Genomic DNA, 21,772 nt, shown 5'->3' with positions numbered 1-21,772 from the left:
TTATAGAGATGTATGTTTCATATTTCAACTGGTGACTAACCGTTAGGTACAGAAGAAATTAAATAAAATAACCTTGTGTACAACTACTTCTTATATTTTTCTTACTAGAGTTCAAGCTATACCTGACCTGAAACCTGAGGATAATGCTGTGTCTTTTGTAAATAATTATTTAAATGTCACAGGTAAGTTCAGATTTTTGTTATAAATGTTGTTTTTATTAGATTATTTTATTTAATGGTTTTATATAATTTCTCAAAAAATTGGTCTCTTCCCCCGCCCTTCCCCCAATTGTATGTGCCATAAAATTGTGACGTTAACCAATCGCAACATCAAGGTCTTGCATCCATTGTTTGAAATGAGCGATAGTCATAAGTACAAACTGCTGCTCGATGCACACTATGGGACAGTGAGCGCTCATGACCCTTGCGCGTTGCAAACAGGGGACACAGTTTCCCATTGTCATCGAGTCCCAGGCGTCAGAGCCTCAGAAAAATCATACATTTCTTGCTTAAATGTTGCTGGTGGGACTACCTTATTAACCCCTTAAGGACTCCACGTTTTTCCGTTTTTGCACTTTTGTTTTTTTACTTTTTACCTTTTAAAAATCATAACCCTTAAAGGGTAGCTCCCACCATCCTCTTTTTTTTTTTTTTCTGTCCCTGCCTTTTGCCCATCTATCCCTAACCCCCTCCCTGCCTTTATTATTTTTTTTTATTATCTTAAAAATGGCATTTTGTCTGCCTGGTAGTGTGCTCACTACCAGGCAGACTTCCCCAGCAGGCACCACGTCACTGATGCCTGCTGGGGGCCGAGTTCCGCCCATAGTTCTCCTGACAGGGTGCCTCCAGCTGTTTCACCACTACAACTCCCAGCATGCCCTGACATCTATTTGCTGTCAGGGCATGCTGGGAGTTGTAGTGGGGAAACAACTGGAGGCACCCTGTGTTGGAAGACACCCAGCCCCCGACCAATATCGCATCCCCCCTCACCTGTGCCGGACCATGAGCGGGGGTCCGTAGCAAGCAACAAATGTATGCCCGGCTTCCTGTCATGCCCGTACACTCTGGAAACTGTCTCTATGTTTCTGGAGGATTGAAAGTCCTCCAGAACCATAGAGAGAGTTACCAGAGTGTAGGAGCATGACAGGAAGCCGGGCACACGCTTGTTGCTCAGTGTAGGATGGGCCCTCCAGTAAATGGCGCCCCCCTCTCTTTATAACGCGCTCCCGGTAATGACAGGACACAGCAGTGAGGAGGCAGCGTATCCCCACTGGAGCCGCGGCTGTAAGGAGAGGTAAGAGCCATGTGCCTCCCTGCTGCAGGGAGAATATGCAGCAGGGAGGCGGCCAGTGTGAGAGTCCAGGGAGCCAATGCGCAGCCCTGGATTTCACTGTGCTCGCTCTCGCCTGTTTGATTGACAGGCGGGAGCGAGCACCGCAGTGACTGGAATTTCGACTCATTTGCCAGGCTCAAATGAGACGAAATTCTGTAGTGACGTCACTGCCGAATGCATTCGGCCACTAGGAGGGCGACCCCTAGTGGCCGAATTTAAAAGTGATTTTAAACTGGTTTAAAATCACTTTTTTTAATTAAACTATATTAGAGATATGTTGTAGTACTTAAGTACTACAACATATCAATTTTTTGATTTCATGACAGTGCCCATTTAAAATTTTCCACCTAAAAATCCATATTATGGCTTATTTTATGTGCCACCAATTCTACTTTGAAATTACATTATTCATTTTACCCAAAAATCCATGGTGACACGGAAAAAAAAAATCCTTGTGCGACAAAATTGAAAAATAAATAAATAAATAAAAAAAACATTTTGTACGTTTTGGGGGCTTCTGTTTCTACGCAGTGCAAAAAATGAAAAAAAAAATGACACCTTATTTTTATTCTGTAGGTCCATACAATTTAAAATGATACTTTATTTATAAAGGTTTTACTTTTGTGTCTCTTCTTGAAAAAATCATAACTACATGCACGAAAATGAATACATTTAAAATTGTCATCTTCTGAATCGTATCACTTTATTTTTCCACGTACGGGCTGGTATGAGGGTCATTTTTTGCACCGTCATTTGAAGATATTATCGGAACCATTTTTGTTTTGATTGGATTTTTTGATTGCTTTTTATTCATTTTTTGATGGCCTAAAAAGTGACCAAAAATACGCTATTTTGGAATTTTTTGTGCGTACGCCATTTTCCGTGCGGTTTAAGTAATGATATATTTTTATAGTTCGGATATTTCCGCATGCGGCGATACCACATATGCTTATTTTTATTTACAGTTTTTTTTTTTTTAATATTTAGATGGGAAATGTGTGTGTGTGTGTGTGTGTGTGGGGGGGGGGGGGGGGGGGAAGATTGAACTTATATTAGGGAAGGGGTTAAATCATCATCAAATTTTTTTAATCCTTTTTTGTATTTTTTCTTTTTTTTTCTATGTTACAGCCCTCTTTAAGGGCTATAACATGCATTGCATTGATTACTCACACTGATCACCACCATAGCATAGCAATGATCAGTGTGTTCAGTTCTTGACTGCTCCTGCTTGGATCTCAAGCATGGAGGAGTCAATTGCCGTTCAGACGCCGAGTAAGCAGGTAACAGACCTTCCTGAGCCTCCTAGCTGATCGTGACAGTGCAGTTTTACCGCGGTGGTCCTGATCAGCCCGACTGAGCTGCCGGGAGTCTTTTTTATTTTATTTTTATGTTTTTTTAACTTAAGATGCAGCAATCTACTTTGATTGTCACGTCTAAAGGGTTGTTAGCGCACGTCACCGTGATCGGTGATATCCATTAGCCCCGGGTCCCGGCTTTGATTAGCTGCTATGACGCGGGGTCTCTGGTTAAAGTATGTTAGTCATGAGAATTGCCCCTTTAAAATGTATTGATCAATCTGCTGATGTGTTAATGAAACGTTATGCTTCCCATGCGTCAAAAAAATTTTTTAGCTTGAGAATTGTCCTTTAAAGAGTACTTGTCATAAAGTAATCTATATTTTAAGGGGCACACCACTTCCCAGCATTTGGAACATTTAGTTCCAAATGCTGGGTGCAGGCTTCAGGGGTTGCCACGCCCCTCGTGATGTTACATCCCTCCCCTCATGAGATCAAGCCTTGCCCCCTCGTGACGTCTTGCCTTGCCCCCTCAATGCAAGTCTATGGGAGGGGTGCCATCACACCTCCTCCCATAGACTTGCATTTAGGGGGCGGGGCGTGACATCATGAGGGGTGGGACGTAACATCACTTGGGGGGTGGCAACCCCCGAAGCCCGCACCCAGCGTTCGGAACTAAATTTTCCGAACGCTGAGGAATGGAGCACCCCTTTAAATCACTCCTACATCTGTCCCTAAAACTTTATTCAGGCCTGTCATCCTGCTCATTGTCTAAGGTGTCTGTGAGGGCGTGGCGAGAGCGAGCATTTGCATAGCCCCACCCCTTGCGTCTGCCTCCTGACATAATGATACAGAGCCTGCAGCTCGCAGGTTAGGAGAGAAGAGGCAGCACATCAGAGAGGGGGGAGACTCAGTAACAGCCTGCCGTGCTGGGAGCTGACTCATCTATGCAAACTCCCGAGAGGGAGCATAGCATAGATGAGGAAGCATGGAAGTGAGCCCCGGCAGGCTTCAGATGACGTTGTGCCTATTGGGGCTCACTTTTGCTTTTCCTCATCTATGCTGCACTCCCTTTCGAGAGTGAGCTGTAGGGAGACTCTGTCCGGACTGCATTTTAGGTCTTTGGACTTCTGCCCGGCCAGCAGAAGTCCAAAGTCTCTGTGTGATATGGGGTGAAAAATGCATTCTGGACAAGTAGGGAGACCCCCTAGTGGCCGGCTTTTCAAAGTGTAAATACACATAGAAAACAGCACAGTTTTTTAAAACAAAAATATTAGGAACATTTTTTAGAAATCAGGCGTGTCCTATTAAAAGTTTATTTTAATAAGTGTCTATTTAACCCGATAACGACCATGAACGTCTATACTCGTCCAATGGCCGTTACCGGGGTATGACGCGGGCTCCCGACTCGAGCCCGCGTTATAGCGGCCAGCCCCCAGCTGATTCCTGTAGCTGGGGGCCGGCGTTAATAGCCGACATGCGGCGATCGCTGCGGCCGGCTATTAACCCTTTAGATCGCCGCTGTCAAAGTTGACAGCGGCGTCTAAAGGTGCCTGTATACAGTCCCTGGTGGTCCAGTGGGGTGTATCGCCCCCCCCCCCCCCGCAGCGCGATCGCGGGGGAGCAATCCACTACTGAGGTAGCCTGAGGGCTTACCTCTCCTGCTGCGGCGGCTCCGGTGCTCTGAATGATAAAGCCTGTAACCATAATAAAAATAAACATGTGGTATCGCCGCGTGCGTAAATGTCTGAACTATAAAAATATATAATTAATTAAACCGCACGGTCAATGGCGTACACGCAAAAAAATTCCAAAGTCCAAAATAGCGTATTTTTGGTCACTTTTCATACCATAAAAAAAAGGAATAAAAAGCGATCAAGAAGTCCAATCAAAATAAAAATGGTACCGATAACTTCAGATCACGGCGCAAAAAATTAGCCCTCAAACCACCCTGTACGTGGAAAAAAAAAAAAGTTATAGGGGTCAGAAAAGGACAATTTTAAATGTATAAATTTTCCTGCATGCAGTTATGATTTTTTTCCAGAAGTACGACGAAATCAAACCTATATAAGTAGGGTATCATTTTAATCGTATGCACCTACAGAATAAAAAGTGTCATTTTTACCGAAAAATTTACTGCCTAGAAACAGAAGCCCCCAAAATTTACAAAATGGTGTTTTTTCTACAATTTTGTCGCACAATGATTTTTTTTTTCCGTTTCGCCATAAATGTTTGTGTAAAATGACTGATGTCATTCCAAAGTAGAATTGGTGGCACAAAAAATAAGCCATCATATGGATTTTTAGGTGCAAAATTGAAAGGGTTATGATTTTTAAAAGGTAAGGAGGAAAAAACGAAAGTGTAAAAACAGAAAAATGCTTGGTCCTTAAGGGGTTAAAGGACCCCACCTTGTTCTTTGTTCGGGGCATTTAAATCATATACTCAGTTCACTGAGCAGTGTTAAAGCAATGCAAAGGTCATCTCAGGAGTGTGCCCCCCTGCAACCTTCTGTGTGTGACAAGCCCTGAAGCTGGGTATGGCAAGGAAAAGGTGACCTTCATGCAGGCGCTCAGGTATCCAATGGAATGTCACAACCAAGTCATGGAAGTGAATTAAAGTTTCAAGTTTATTGGAATAAAGCAGCAATAATGCGTTTCGAGGTGTACAAACCCCTTCTTCAGATTAACAGATTGATACAGTACACCAAACAAATGGGCTTTATATACACACACACTGATTAAAAAACAAAATGGTGGTGATTTTTGATTTTTAATGTGCGTGTTTAAAGCCCATTTGTTTGGTGTACTGTATCAATCTGTCAATCTGAAGAAGGGGTTTGTACACACCGAAACGCATTATTGCTGCTTTATTCCAATAAACTTGAAACTTTAATTCACTTCCATGACTTGGTTGTGACATTCCTCTGGATGCCTGAGCGCCTGCATGAAGGTCACCTTTTCCTTGCCCAGCCCAGTCTGACTACAGGATCTCCATCTGGATTTGTCCTGAGACCTGCTGGCCTGCACGGAATCTCCTTATATTGTACCTCTGATTCAGGTTATATGTATTTACTATACGCTCCAGGTGAGTGGCCACTTTATAGACCACACATCTATTCCCTCTCTGTGTGGGGAGACATTTGTTGTCTCCTAGGTTAATGCACAAGGTGCCTCCTCTGGACCTTCTCTTTTTCTACTTATACACAAGCCCTAATGCTTTCTGTGAGCTGCTTGAGAGACACACACACACACACACACACACACACACACACACACACAGAAGGCAGTTCACTCTCAAAATCTTGATCACGTGGCCCTCTGCTGCTGTGCATAAGAGGCGTGCATCAGTAGCTAGCAATCTGCTTCAACAGTCTGTATTCTAGGCAACTAGCTGTTAACTGTTGCTACAGATGATGGGCGTAGTTTAAAAAGTAGACTATAAAATGTTGTAGCAATATTGCTTACCTTTGCATTATATACAGTCATGGCTGTAAATGTTGCCACCCCTGAAATTTTTCAAGAAAATTAAGTATTTCTCACAGAAAAGGATTGCAGTAACACATGTTTTGCTAAACCCATGTTTATTCCCTTAGTGTGTATTGGAACTAAACCAAAAAAGGATGAAAAAAAGCAAATTGACATATCACACCAAACTCCAAACTGGTCTGGAAAAAATTATTGGCATCCTTAACTTAAAATTTTGTAGCTAACCCTTTGGAAAAAATAACTGAAATCAGTCACTTCCTATAACCATCAAGAAGTTTCTTAAAGGGGTGCTCCGGCGCTTAGACATCTTATCCCCTATCCAAAGGATTTTGGCTTACTCAGTTCATTTTGGCAAAATGTAGTCTTGCTTTTTTATGTCTCTGTGTCAGCAGTGGGGTCCTCCTGGGTCTCCTGCCATAGCGCTTCATTTCAGTTAAATGACGACAGATGGTTCACACTGACACTGATGCTCCTTGAGCCTGCAGGACAGCTTGAATATCTTTGGAACTTGTTTGGGGCTGCTTATCCAACATCCGGACTATCCTGCATTGACACATTTCATACATTTTTCTCTTCCGTCCACGCCCAGGGAGATTAGCTACAGTGCCATGGGTTTCAAACTTCTTCATAATGTTGCGCACTGTGGACAAAGGCAAATCTAGATATCGAGATGGATTTGTAACATTGAGATTGTTGATATTTTTCCACAATTTTGGTTCTCAAGTCCTCAGACAGTTCTCTTGTCCTCTTTCTGTTGTCCATGTTCAGTTGTGGTACACACAGAAACACAATGCAAAGACTAAGGGAACTTCTCTCCTTTTTATCTGCTTTCAGGTGTGATTTTTTATATTGCTCACACCTGTTACTTGCCCCAGGTGAGTTTAAAGGAGCATCACATGCTTGAAACCATCTTACTTTTCCACAATTTTGCCAATAATTTTGACCAGCCAATTTTTTGGAGTTATGTGTGACATTATGTCCAATTTGCTTTTTTCCCCTCCCTTTTTTTGGTTTTGTTCGAATACACACAAAGGGAATAAACATGTGTATAGCAAAACCTGTTACTGCAATGCTTTTTCTGTGAGAAATACTTTGTTTTCTAGAAACATTTCAAAGGTGCCAACATTTACAGACATGACTGTATAAAATAAAAAGGTGGTCTATGAGGTGGGAAGAAATTTTTCCATTGTCTAGGCCATTGGTCTTCAACCTTTCGGACCTCCTGATGTTTCAAAACTACAACTCCCAGCAAGCCCGGACAGCCATCTGAAAATCGCAAACTGTTTAACCAAATTAGTACGTTTAAAATCCGCCTATTTTGAAGACCTATAACTTTTTCATTTTTCAGTATAAGCAGCGGTATAAGGGCTCATTTTTTGCACTGTGATCTGTACTTTTTGATACCATATTTGCTTATATAAAACTTTTTAATACATTTTTTTTATAAATGTTTTGGGAATAAAATGTTATAAGAAAGCAGCTATTTTTTTTAATTTTTTTAATCTATTTATTTTTTTATGTTCAAGCTGTTCACCGTACGGTATAATTAAAAAAATGTTTTAATAGTTGGGATATTTAGGCACGCAGCGATACCAAATATGTATATAAAATATTTTGGGGTGAAATAGGGAAAATGGGACAATTTACGTTTTTATTGGGGGAGGGGTTTTTTCACTTAACTTTTTTTTTTACTTTTATTTTTTATTTTTACTCTTTAATAGTCCCTATAGGGGACTATTTATAGCAATCATTCGATTGCTAATACTGTTCAGTGCTATGTATAGGACATAGCACTGATCAGTGTTATCGGTCATCTTCTGCTCTGGTCTGCTCGATCGCAGACCAGAGCAGAAGACCCGTGGAAGGCAACGGAGGCAGGTGAGGGAACCTCTGTCTGCCATGCTGGATGATAGGATCGCCGCGGCAGCGCTGCATGCGATCCGATCATCCATTTTTGTGTAGGCAATGCTGCAGATGCCGTGATCTGTATTGATCACTGAATCTGAGGGGTTAATGGCGGAACAGCCGCGCGATCGCGGATGTCCGTCATTAACGGCGGGGTCCCTGGCTGCTATCAGCAGCCGTGACCTGCTGCGCATGACCCGAGCATCACTCTGATGCTCGCGGTTATGCATAGGACATAAATGTACGTCCTGTTGGGTTAAGTACCAGCTCCCCAGGACGTACATTTACGTCCTGCATCTTTAAGGGGTTAGAATCTGACAGTTTACCCGCACTAAACCCAGTATACTGGGTTATCACGCTTTTGATCAGCTGTAAAATAAGAAGTTATTCACTTAAAGGGGTATTCCAGGAAAAAACTTTTTTTTTTTCTGTGTCAACTGATTCCAGAAAGTTAAATCGATTTGTAAATTACTTCTGTTAAAAAATCTTAATCCTTCCAGTAGTTATTAGCTACTGAAGTTGTTGTTGTTTTCTGTCTGACAACAGTGCTCTCTGCTGACACCTCTGCTAGTCTCAGGAACCATCCAGAGCAGGAGCAAATCCCCATAGCAAACCTCTGCTTTGGACAGTTCCTGAGACAAGCAGAAGTGTCAGCAGAGAGCACTCTTGTCCGGCAGAAAAGAACTCAACTTCAGCAGCAGATAACTACTGGAAGGATTAAGATTTTTTAATAGAAGTAACTTACAAATCTATTTAAAACTCAAGAGGCAGTTGATTTTTTTTTCCCTGGAATACCCTTTTAAATCCGTAGGTTACAGTGAGAGTTAGGCTTGTAAACAGCTTTATTCTTATATAAAGCCCTCAGCACATTGTAGACGGGAAGCCGGCTGTCTGAGCTCCCATGTCTCCTCCGTATTCCCCCATCGGCCCCGTCCCCTTTTCTCCTGCTGATGAAGGCCAAAGATGAGCGCACAGAGAGCAGAGCGCTCCCCCGCAGCATTCATTGGCATAATAATAGAGACGGGGACAACGGGGTATTATGGAGCAATCAAGGGAGATCAGCCAGCCAGCTTCCCGCCTCTAATGCTCGCTGGAGTGCATTAGTAATAAAGTTGTTCGTAAGCCTAACTCTGCATATAACCTACGGATATAAAGGGGTGCTCCGCTCCCAGACATCTTATCCCTTTCTAAGGATATGCAGCAACAGAAGAATGCAGCAGCACACTGCCAGCACAAGGATATGGGGATAAGATATCTGATCACGGGGGGTCCCCATCCGGTTCCTGTATCGTGAGTTAGGGGCTGGAGGTGAGATTGCAGGGTCCCCAGGGGTGAGATCCCCGCGATCAGATATATTATCCCCTAAGGTGATAAGATGTCCAGGGGCGGAGTACCCCTTTAATTGAGTAATTACTTATTTTACAGCTGTTCACCCACTCCTAAACCCAGGTAAACTATCCGTCAGATTCACTTTGAAAGTAACTTTAACTATCACTTCTGGTGCCAGGTAAGGCCCCTTTCACACTGCTGTTGCGCCCTGGCGAGAACGGGCGTTAATTGTTATTTTTTAAATTTTTTGCATTTAACGACCACGGACGTATATTTCCTCCCGCGATATAACGCGGGGTCACACGTGTGTCATATCGGGTCGGTTCCGGCATGTAACTGAAGCTGTGACCTGGGGCAAATAGCGCGCGGTACCGCAAGCTATTAACCCATTAGACAGTGGAAAAAGTTGAACGCAGCATCTAAAACGAAAGTAAAAGCTTCCCGGCTGCTCAGTGGGGCTGATCAGGACCACCGCAGTGAAAATGCGGTGTCCCAATCACGGGGGGGGGGGGGTCAATTACTTTCCTCCGGCGTGTCCTATCGGCGATTAATTGATCCAAGCTTGAGATCCAGGCTAGAGCAATCGACCGCTGATAACACTGATCAATGCAAAGCTATGGCTTTGCAGTGAACAGTGCTGGCAATCGGTGTATGCAATGTTATAGCCCCTATGGGGGCTATAACATGGGGTGGGGGGGGAAGTTAATAAATGTGATGTAACCCTTTCCCTAATAAGTCCAAATCACCCCCCTTTTCCCGTTTTAGAAAAAAAAAAATGTAAATAAAAATAAATATAAACATATGTGGTATCACCGCATGCGTAAATGTCCGAACTATAAAATGTCATTAATTAAACCGCAGGGTCAATGGCGTACGGGCAAAAAAATTTCCAAAGTCCAAAATTGCTTATTTTTGTTCACTTTTAATATCATGAAAAAATTATTAAAAAGCGATCAAAAAATCAGATCAATACAAAAATTGTACCGATATCATTTTAATCGTATGGACCTACAGAATAAAGATAAGGTGTCATTTTTACCGAAAAATTTAATGTGTAGAAACGGAAGCCCCCAAAAGTTACAAAATGCCGTTTTTTCTTCAATTTTGTCGCACAATGATTTTTTGCGGCAGTGTGATTACATGCCACTGCAGTTCCACCCCAATGCCAAATGGGTATGTGCCCTACTGCTACTAGGTGCTGAAGAGAGCTTATAGGGTTTAAGGCACCTGACATTCCCTTTAAATGGTTTAGTACCTTTTTCTCAGTAAATTTTTTAAAATCTAGATCTTTGATATGGAAGTGTGAATGAGCCCTTAATGCTACATTAACCCCTTAACGACCAAGGATGTAAATTTAGGTCCTGGTGCTGCGGTACTTAGCGCACCAGGACATACATTTACGTCCTGCACATGCGGATCATGCGCGTCTGGTCCCAGCTGCTGATCGCAGTCAGGGACCCACCGGTAATGGCCAACATCTGCAATTGCGCGGATGTCTGCCATTAACCCCTCAGATGCTGTGATCAATACAGATCACTGCATCTGCGGGAGTATGGTCAGAAATATGGATGATCGGATCGCCCATAGAGCTGCCGCAGTGATCCGATCATCTAGAACGGCTCACGGAGGTCCCCTCACCTGTCTACGCCGCCTTTCACAGGTCTTCTGCTCTGGTCTGAGATCGAGCAGACCAGAGCAGAATATGACCTATAACATTGATCAGTTCTATGCCCTATGCATAGCACTGAAGAGTATTAGCAATCAGATGATTGCTATAAATAGTACCCTATGGGGACTATTACAGTGTAAAAATAAAAGTAAAAAAATGAAAGATCCTCTCCCCAATAAAAATGTAAAATGTCCTTTTTTTCCCATTATACCCCCAAAGTGTAAAAAAAAAATAAAAAATTATGAATACACATTTGCTATCGTCACGTGCGTAAATGTCTGAACTATTTTTCAAATACCATTTTATTTAAAAAGAATTTAATTTATATATAAAAATGTTGTATTCACAAATGTGGTATCAATAAAAAGTACAGATCATGGCGCAAAAAATGAGCCCTCATAACGCCACTTATACGGAAAAATGAAAAAGTTATAGGTCGTCAAATTAGAAAGATTTTAAACCTACAAATTTTTTTTTTTTTTTTTTTTTATGCGCAACAATAGAAAAGTATCTAATCATGGGTATCCTTTTAATTGTATTGCCCCCTATGGGGGCTGTAACACTGAAAACTGAACACTGAACGCCCTGGCGTTTTCCGGTCCCTGCCGCGTGTGGGGCAGAGATCTGAAGCGGATGCCTGCTGAAATACTTCAGCAGGCATTCAGGGCAAACGCTGAGGGGGGCCATGTCTGCCCCCCATGTCTGCGATCGCCGCAAATCGCGAGGGAAATCGCCCCTGCGATCTGTGGCTATACCGGGCTGATCGGGTCTCTGAGAACCGACCGCCCGGTAATTTTGCATGATCCCGGTTGTCACAGACAGCCAGGACCATGCTGAAGGCTAGGAGCGAGGTGGCAAGCCTGCCACCTCCTCCTATCCCCTGCGAATCCTCAGTTAGCTAACCGACCAATCGCAGAGGGCGGGGGGGGGGGGGTTGCGGTTACCTCCTCCCGCCTTGCCCGGCCCCTTGAAGTCCGGAGAGGACGGGAGGAAGACCGGAGGATGCGGCGGGGGACGGGGGAGTGCTGGGGTCCGGCCCCGGTACTTACCTCGTCCCTGAAGACCCGGATCCCGGTGATGAAGGTGGTGGCGACAGGCGAGTTCCTCTTCAGCCGCGGTCGGGCCCTTTACAGCAATGCACGTCGCCGTAAAGCGACATGCATTGCTGTAATGGGACCCTGTATACTACAACTCCCAGCATGCCCAGACAGCCCTTGGCGTCTGGGCATGCTGGGAGTTGCAGTTTTGCAACATCTGGAGGTCCACAGTTTGGAGACCACTGTGCCCTTCCAGATGTTGCAATTTCAAGGCAACAGTTTAGGGCCACATATGGGGTATCGCCGTACTCGGGAGAAATTGCCTAACAAATTTTGGGGGCTTTTTCTCCTTTCACCCCTTATGAAAAGGTGAAGTTGGGGTCTACACCAGCATGTTAGTGTAAAAAAATTAATTGTTTACACTAACATGCTGGTGTTGCCCTATACTTTTCATTTTGACAAGAGGTAAAAGGGGGAAAAAAGCCCCCAAAAATTTGTAATGCAATTTCTCTTGACTACGGAGATACCCTATATGTGGGCGCAAAGTGCTCTGGGGGCGCACAACAAGGCCCAGAAGGGAGAGTACACCATGTAAATTTGAGGTGATTTGCACAGGAAGGGCTGATTGTTACAGCGGTTTAGACAAACGCAAAAAAAAAAAAAAAACCCACATGTGACCCCATTTCGGAAACTACACCCCTCACGTAATGTAATGAGGGGTGCAGTGAGAATTTACCCCCCACTGGTGTCTGACAGATCACTGTTCCAAAGATCTGACAGACACCAGTGGGGGTAAATGCTCACTGTACCCCTTGCTACATTCCTCAAGGGGTCTAGTTTCCACAATAGTATGTCATGTGGGGGTTATTTTGCTGTCCTGGCACCATAGGGGCTTCCTAAATGCGATATGCCCCCCGAGCAAAATTTGCTCTCAAAAAGCCAAATATGACTCCTCTTCTGAGCATTGTAGTTTGCCCGTAGTGCACTTCAGGTCAACTTATGGGGTACCTCCATACTCAGAAGAGATGGGGTTACAAATTTTGGGGGGTATTTTCTTCTATTAACCCTTGCAAAAATGTGAAATTTGGGGAGGGGGGGGGACACATTTTAGTGACCTATATATATTTTTTTTACGTATGCAAAAGTCGTGAAACCCCTGTGGGGTATTAAGGCTCACTTTATTCCTTGTTACGTTCCTCAAAGGGTCTAGTTTCCAAAATGGTATGCCATGTGTTTTTTTTTTTTTTTGCTCTCCTGGCACCATAGTGGCTTCCTAAATGCGACATGCCCCCGAGCAAAATTTGCTCTCAAAAAGCCAAATATCACTCCTTCTCTTCTGAGCATTTTAGTTCGCCCGTAGTGCACTTCTGGTCAACTTATGGGGTACCTCCATACTCAAGAGATGGTTAAAAATTTTGGGGGGTATTTTCTGCTATTAACCCTTGCAAAAATGTGAAATTTGGGGGGGAAACACACATTTTAGCGAAATTTATTTTTTATTTTTTTACATATGCAAAAGTCGTGAAACACCTGTGGGGTGTTAAGGCTCACTTTATTCCTTGTTACGTTCCTCAAGGGGTCTTGTTTCCAAAATGGTATGGCATGTGGGTTTTGCTGTACTGGCACCATAGGGGCTTCCTAAATGCAACATGCCCCCCAAAAACCATTTCAGAAAAATGTACTCTCCAAAATCCCCTTGTCGCTCCTTCGCTTCTGAGCCCTCTACTGCAACCGCTGAACAATTTACATAGACATATGAGGTATGTGCTTACTCGAGAGAAATTGGGCTACAAATATAAGTTTACATTTTCTCCTTTTACCCCTTGTTAAAATTCCAAAATTGGGTCTACAAGAACATGCGAGTGTAAAAAATGAAGATTGTGAATTTTCTCCTTCACTTTGCTGCTATTCCTGTGAAACACCTAAAGGGTTAAAAGGCTGACCAAAGTCATTTTGAATACTTTGGGGGTGCAGTTTTTATAATGGGGCTATTTATGGGGTATTTCTAAGATGAAGACCCTTCAAATCCACTTCAAACCCTAACTGGTCCCTGAAAAATAGTGAGTTTAGAAATTTTGTGAAAAATTGGAAAATTGCTGCTGAACTTTGAAGCCCTCTGGTGTCTTCCAAAAGTAAAAACTTGTAAATTTTATGAGGCAAACATAAAGTGGACATATTGTATATGTGAAAAAAAAAATATTTTGAATATCCATTTTCCTTACAAGCAGAGAGCTTCAAAGTTAGAAAAATGCAAAATTTTCAAATTTTTCATAACATTTTGGGATTTTTCACCAAGAAAGGATGCAAGTTACCAAAAAATGTTACCACTATGTTAAAGTAGAATATGTCACGAAAAAACATTCTCTGAATCAGAATGATAACTAAAAGCATTCCAGAGTTATTAATGTTTAAAGTGACAGTGGTCAGATGTGGAAAAAATGGTCGGGTCCTAAGGGGTAAAATGGCTGGGTCCTTAAGAGGTTAAAGGGGTATTCCAGGAATTTTTTGTTTTATTTGACTATGCTACAGGGGCTGTAAAGTTAGTGTGGTTGAAAATATAGTGTCTGTACCTGTGTGTGACGGTTTTCTCACAATTTTTCTGTGATTTTTACTCCAATATTTTTAACAGCATACAAAATGACTGTTGTCTCAGATTTTTCCCAGCTTGCAATGCGACATCACTAGTCAGCTGATGACAGGGAGCCTGTCCGCTTCAATGGGTGGAGCGATCACTTGGTGGGAAAGAGATCAAACAGCAACTAATGCAACAGCTGTAGGCACCATGATAGAAAACCACAGGTCTTAATGGATGCAGCTCATTTATGTTTCAATGGGTGGGTTGGCTGATGTGTGGGAGGGAGGAAAATTGAATTGTGGGATTTGTAGTCAAAAAAGCAAAGTAAAACAGGAAATAAAAGTTCACAAAAAGCTAGCCACAGTGTTATGGTAATCTCACAACATATCCATTTAACCCCAAGACAAGCGCAGATCCTTCCTAAGCATGTCCATTACTGTCTGCCTGGTACGTACTAAAATCACTTTATGGTGGATAACCCCTTTAAGAGGTTAAGGTAAAAATGGGCTTGGTCCTTAAGGGGTTAAGAGGTAGCCTATTAGAGAACTTGCCTCTGACAGTACCTAAATGGCATATGTATATTGCAGCTTTGAAGGCCATTGTTATGCCTGGTCTCTTATGACAACCCATCTGAATAAAGCTGCAGGAGATGGAGGGGGTGACAGAGAAAGGCTCCTCCAACTGTTTAATTACTGTTCGTTGCAACATGGTGTTTACTATATCTTTCATCTAACACCTGCTGCAATAGCTTGAACACAGCTTCTGAGCCCACGGCACAATAGTCTGGCTTAGGATCGGACATAATAATATGGCATTCTGTAGGAAAGTGCTAATATTGTTACGCATACTCATTAGGTATATTTTTTTTAATGTTATTTACTTTTTAGTTTCTAACTTGGATTGTGAAGATCATGAAGAATCAAATGATGGTAGACATTTGTTCTCAGAGGGTCGTTTGAGAACTCAGCAAGTAAGACAATATATTATGTATCAATAGATTTATTTATTTGAATGTAAAGAGACCTTTGACTGATAAGTAAAAACTGTAGAGGTCCATCACCATGTCTAGCTACAGATCCACTCATTCTTCTGGTTTTCTTAGCAGCCCCCAATTTCCTAAGCAATTGATAAGTTCTGGCACTAAAAATGCTAATAAAAGGTGCGCTTCTAGTCCAGTACGGTCATGTGTGGATACTTCTCATTTATTGTAACCCTGCAATGTGCTGAGGGCACAACAACGTTGCTTGCCCGTAGACACGCTGGGTTGCTATGGATCTGTATGAGGGATGTGAGGCAGCCTTCAGTGCTTCCAAAGGCAGCGGTAAAGGATCCTATTAGTAATGGTTAGGTTTGGAAGAAATCCCCAAAATGGACCTGACTCCCAGACACCTTCCCCAAAGGAAAACTAAGCACTTATAATTAAAAGTACTCTGTTTTATTATTCAAATTGTACAGCACAAGATTCAATCTCAGCCCAAGTTCTTAATCAGGCATTTAAATGAAAGAACGTGGTGGAAATTTAAAGCACCAAAATTGATTCCCTTCCGGTTGACCTGGTCAAAGTCCTTCTGTCCAAATAAGTGTGATATAAAACACATACATATAAGTAAATAGAAAAAAAGCATATAAATATAAGACAAAACAGCCTATAAAGAGCATAAGGTAAAAGTTTGAAGCCCCATAAATAAAACAAGAAAAATAGCTATGGACCTATCGGCCTGATGGATAAATATTTAGAACCGGCTCAGCTTGGTGAATTTAGAACCGGCTATGATAGAAAATGAGACATTATACATACCCTCCAAATGGACAATCCCAGTTTTACCAGTATAATAATTATATTGCCTCACAGCTGACTTCAATTGGCACTGTTTGCCAGAGCAAATGCTTCAATTATCGCCCGCTGCTGAGTGTAGAGGTACTTGGTAATATTAACCCTTTTATATGTGACCAGATTAAGAGCTCGAAAGAGAGCATTACCAACACTGGTAAATAAAGAAATGAACAACAAAAATAGCATCTTAATATACTAAAATAATAAAACTAGACTTTTTTTTCCCCAATAAATACATACCGATAGCACAACATAATACAGCAAATATATACGCCCCCCTCTCACCTATTTGGACATGCAGCTCTAGGGGGGAAAAAACCCACACCTCAAACAACTACACATTGTTATTCCCACAAACCCACTTCTTTTGAAAGGCTCTGAGTCTCTTCTTGGACGGTTTACTTAAACCCCTCTCGTATTCTTTAACCCATTAAGGATTAACTGACATAAATGTACATCCTGGTGAGGAGGTAATTCATGCACGAGGACGTACATTTCATGCACTGCAGGACCCGCCGGTAATGGCGCACATCAGCGATCATGCTGATGTCCGCCATTAACCGCTCACATGCTGTGATCAATACAGATCACAGCATCTGCGGCAATGCCGCGTTTAAATGGATGATCGGATTGCCCGCGGTGCTGCCACGGGGATCCAATTATCTAAAATGGCTGACGGAGGTCCCTTCACCTGCCTCTGTCAGTCTCCTGGGGTCTTCTGCTCTGGTCTGAGATCGAGCAGACCAGAGAAGTAGATAGCACTGAATTGCGATGAATAGTCCCATATGGGGACATAAAAAAAATGTAAAAAATGTTTAAAAAAAAAATAAAAATTCCCTCCCCCAATGAAAATGTAAATCGTCCCCTTTTTCCCCATTTTTACCCTCAAAAAGCATAACAAAATTAATTAATATATTTGGTATTGGCGCTTGTGTAAATGTCCGAACTATCAAAATATAAGTTTAATGATCCTGTATGGTGATATGGTGATCGGTGTAAATGTAAAAAAAAAAAAAAAAAAAAAAAATTGCTGATTTTTTTTTTTGTCACATTTTGTTCCCAAGTGCTTTAAAAGTTTCTTGTACACAAATGTGGTATCGATAAAAAGTACAGATCACAGGGCAAAAAGTTAGCCCTTATACAGCCGTGCATACGGAAAAATGAAAAAAGCTATAGGTGGTCAAAATAGGGCAATTTTAAACATACTGATTTTGTAAAAAAAAAAAGTGATTTTTTTTTTTAAAAGCCGTACAATAATAAAGTATGTAAAGATGGGTATCATTTTAATCTTATTGACCAAAAGAATAAAGAAAACATGTAATTTTTACTGTAAAGTGTTCAGTGTGAAAATGAAGCCCTCCAGAATTAGCAAAATTGTTTTTTTTTTTTTTTTTTTTTTTCCAAGAATAGTTTTTATTGGGTTTTACAACAGAGTCCAAAACATGTAAAAAAAGAAAATGGCAGCAGCACACTTGGTCAACAAAATGGAGGCTCTTAGCGCACTTTTTGATCAAAACGTGTCCCCCATCCACCACGCGGAGGTGGCCTCTTATCGGATGGGTCCCTAAACACTCACCTACCTCAGGCTGGGTGACATGTTGGATCCACTAACGATCCAAACCACCTCCTGTGAAAATAGGGGAGGGGATGCACGGCTACAGAGGGAGCCACTCCCCCCAAAATTGCACAGCAAAGAAAAAAAACTGAAAATGTAGCCAGCACCTAAACCCAATACACGGGTGCACGCTGCTGTGGCAAGTACAAAACATGTAAAAAAAGAAAATGGCAGCAGCACACTTGGTCAACAAAATGGAGGCTCTTAGCGCACTTTTTGATCAAAACGTGTCCCCCATCCACCACGCGGAGGTGGCCTCTTATCGGATGGGTCCCTAAACACTCACCTACCTCAGGCTGGGTGACATGTTGGATCCACTAACGATCCAAACCACCTCCTGTGAAAATAGGGGAGGGGATGCACGGCTACAGAGGGAGCCACTCCCCCCAAAATTGCACAGCAAAGAAAAAAAACTGAAAATGTAGCCAGCACCTAAACCCAATACACGGGTGCACGCTGCTGTGGCAAGTACAAAACATGTAAAAAAAGAAAATGGCAGCAGCACACTTGGTCAACAAAATGGAGGCTCTTAGCGCACTTTTTGATCAAAACGTGTCCCCCATCCACCACGCGGAGGTGGCCTCTTATCGGATGGGTCCCTAAACACTCACCTACCTCAGGCTGGGTGACATGTTGGATCCACTAACGATCCAAACCACCTCCTGTGAAAATAGGGGAGGGGATGCACGGCTACAGAGGGAGCCACTCCCCCCAAAATTGCACAGCAAAGAAAAAAAACTGAAAATGTAGCCAGCACCTAAACCCAATACACGGGTGCACGCTGCTGTGGCAAGTACAAAACATGTAAAAAAAGAAAATGGCAGCAGCACACTTGGTCAACAAAATGGAGGCTCTTAGCGCACTTTTTGATCAAAACGTGTCCCCCATCCACCACGCGGAGGTGGCCTCTTATCGGATGGGTCCCTAAACACTCACCTACCTCAGGCTGGGTGACATGTTGGATCCACTAACGATCCAAACCACCTCCTGTGAAAATAGGGGAGGGGATGCACGGCTACAGAGGGAGCCACTCCCCCCAAAATTGCACAGCAAAGAAAAAAAACTGAAAATGTAGCCAGCACCTAAACCCAATACACGGGTGCACGCTGCTGTGGCAAGTACAAAACATGTAAAAAAAGAAAATGGCAGCAGCACACTTGGTCAACAAAATGGAGGCTCTTAGCGCACTTTTTGATCAAAACGTGTCCCCCATCCACCACGCGGAGTCACCCGGGCATACCTGGTGGAAATCAAACATAAACAAAGAATAAAGTGAACCGGCAGGTGAGATGCCTGAAACAAGTTAGTCGCACATAGTCTATCCTTCTATGAGTCCTCCATTTTAACAGAAGAGTGTCCTTAGCCTGTGAATAAGTGGAAAGTATACAAGGCATTATACATACACGACAATTATGCCAATGAGCCAAGTATGATGGAGTTCAACACACGGTGGGGATGGTTGTGTGTGTGTGTGTGTGTGTGGGGGGGGGGGGGGGGGGAGAGCGCAGGGGTATGCGGGGCGAGAGGAGGGAGGCGGGTGGGGGGGAATGTGCGAGGCGGCGGAACACAGAACAGGCGGTCAGGGAAGCCGAAACCACCGGGCCCATGTGTGTAGGTGCGGGTAAATTCCAGAATGGTGTCAGGAGCAGGTGTCAGGTAGGGAGTAAGGGTGTGACATGGATCTCTCTATTTGAACCCAAGGTGTAGTGTCCAGTAACGTATACCACCCGGACAGTGAAGACACTAATGTAGAAAGGTAATATGACTTCAGGTCTGGGAGAGCCAGGCCTCCCACATGCCTTCTCTGGTTATAATGGTGCGGGCTACTTTTGGTTTACTATGTGCCCAGACAAAGCTCGTGAGCAAAGAATGAGCGCAACGAAGAAAATCTTCCGGTATACTGATGGGCAGAGATTGAAAAATGTACAAAAATCTGGGCAAAATTTTCATTTTAAAAGTTGCTATCCTTCCCGTCCAAGACATGTCATGTTTAGGTAGTCGGGTTAGCTCTAGTTGTGTATCAGAAAGGAGGGACAGGTAGTTCATTTTATAGAGGTCTTGGAGGGACTGAGCTAGTGACCTACCCAAGTATTGAATTCCCTCATGTTGCCAGTCAAACGTGAAGGTGGATTTCAGTTTGGACAGTAGCGGGGGAGGGATATTGATAGGGAGAGCTTGGGTCTTGGAGGAATTTAAGTGGTAGTATGAGAGGGTGCCAAAGTGTTCGAGTGTGGACATCACCGCAGATAGGGAACGGACGGGGTCGGTGAGGGTTAGGAACACGTCATCCGCATAAAGGGATATCTTGTGGGATCTACCGCCTATCTCCACACCAGTAATCTGAGAATCTTCGCGAATAGCTTGGGCTAAAGGCTCCAAGGCCAGAATAAATATTAAGGGGGATAGGGGACACCCCTGTCTAGTACCATTGGTAAGATTAAAACTGGGGGGGAGGGCACCATTAACATAAGTCTTGGCAGAGGGATTGTTGTAGAGGGCAGTAATAGAAGTGAGGCCACCAAACCCCATTTTCTCAAAAACAGAGAAGGCGAACGACCACCGAAGGTCGGTCGAACGCCTTCTCGGCTCCAAGGACGAGGGCCAGCACCGGGAGTTTTCGCGCAGCAGCATGGTGCAAGATACCCAACACCGTGTTAAAATAAGCCTGTCGTTTGGGGACAAAACCAGCCTGGTCTGCTGAGACAAGAGAGGGCAATAGGTCAGCAATGCGATTAGCGATAATTTTGGCAAAAATTTTTATGTCAAAATTTACGAGGGAAATGGGATGGAAATTTTGTGGACAGGTGGGGGTTTACCGGGTTTAGGGATGGTGACTATCAGGGCTTGCATATTTTCATCAGGGAAGGCACCCGAGTCTAACACTTTTTGGAAGAGCCGACTGAGATGCGGGGCCAAAACATAGTGGAAGTGTTTATAGTAATGGTTAGTGAACCCATCCGGTCCGGGGGCTTTGTCTCCGGGGAGTCGTTTAATCACTAAGGTTATTTCTTGAGGAGTTATGGGGGTGTTGAGTGAGAGAAGTTGTTGAGGGGTCAGGGAGGGGAGGTGGACAGAGGATAGAAAACAATCAAGTCAGGTCTACAATGTTGTGAGGAGTCGGGATTGAGTCACGTAGGTTATATCATTTAGCATAGTAGTCCCTGAAGCCGAGTGTAATGTTAGAGGGAGTGTATAGTTTAGCCCCGGTGTGTGGGTGCAGAAGATAAGGGATCCTAGATCTAGTGTGATGCGCTTTCAATCTAGCGGCCAAGAGTTTCCCCGCCCTATCACCTTGAGAATAGTAAGTCGCCTTAGTTTTGCAAAATGATTTCTCGTAGGAAACTAAAAGAAGGGCTCTCAGATCATGTCTAAGTGTGCGAAAGCGTGCATCTAGCTCGGGTGAGGGGTTGGCTTTGTTCTCTCTCTCAACCTATTGGAGAGCCAGTAGTGTCATTGTCAGCTTCTCGGATCTGTTTTTTTTAACTGAGCCACTTGTTTAATGAACGAGCCTCTAATGCACGCCTTATGGGCGTTTCACACTGTACTCGAAAGCATCGGGGAGGATTCGTTCAATGCAAAATATTCGGATAGGTCCTTCTCTGTGTGAGATCGGGAGGCGGGGTGGGAAAGAAGAAAGGGGTTACTACGCCACAAAAAGGTGGGGGGGGGGGGAGCTCAAGTGTTCATTTAATGTGA

General features: G+C 43.3%; 1 protein-coding gene across 6 annotated transcripts in view; it reads left to right on the top strand.

Annotated features, from left to right (window-relative positions):
* The window catches only part of LOC130365641 (centromere protein C-like), a 322,002-nt gene that overhangs the window by 23,008 nt on the left and 277,222 nt on the right, over nucleotides 1-21,772 (top strand). For all 6 annotated transcript variants that reach the window (XM_056568882.1, XM_056568886.1, XM_056568883.1 and 3 more), the window contains exons 3-4: nucleotides 109-182; nucleotides 15,515-15,597. In XM_056568882.1, coding sequence (XP_056424857.1) covers nucleotides 109-182; nucleotides 15,515-15,597 — 157 coding nt within the window. The remainder of the gene's footprint in view (nucleotides 1-108; nucleotides 183-15,514; nucleotides 15,598-21,772) is intronic.

This window comes from Hyla sarda, chromosome 1, assembly GCF_029499605.1.
Source record: "Hyla sarda isolate aHylSar1 chromosome 1, aHylSar1.hap1, whole genome shotgun sequence".
NCBI classification, from domain to species: Eukaryota; Metazoa; Chordata; class Amphibia; order Anura; family Hylidae; genus Hyla; species Hyla sarda.
The sequence above is the reverse complement of the archived record's forward strand: the minus strand, read 5'-3'. Positions and strand labels throughout refer to the sequence as shown.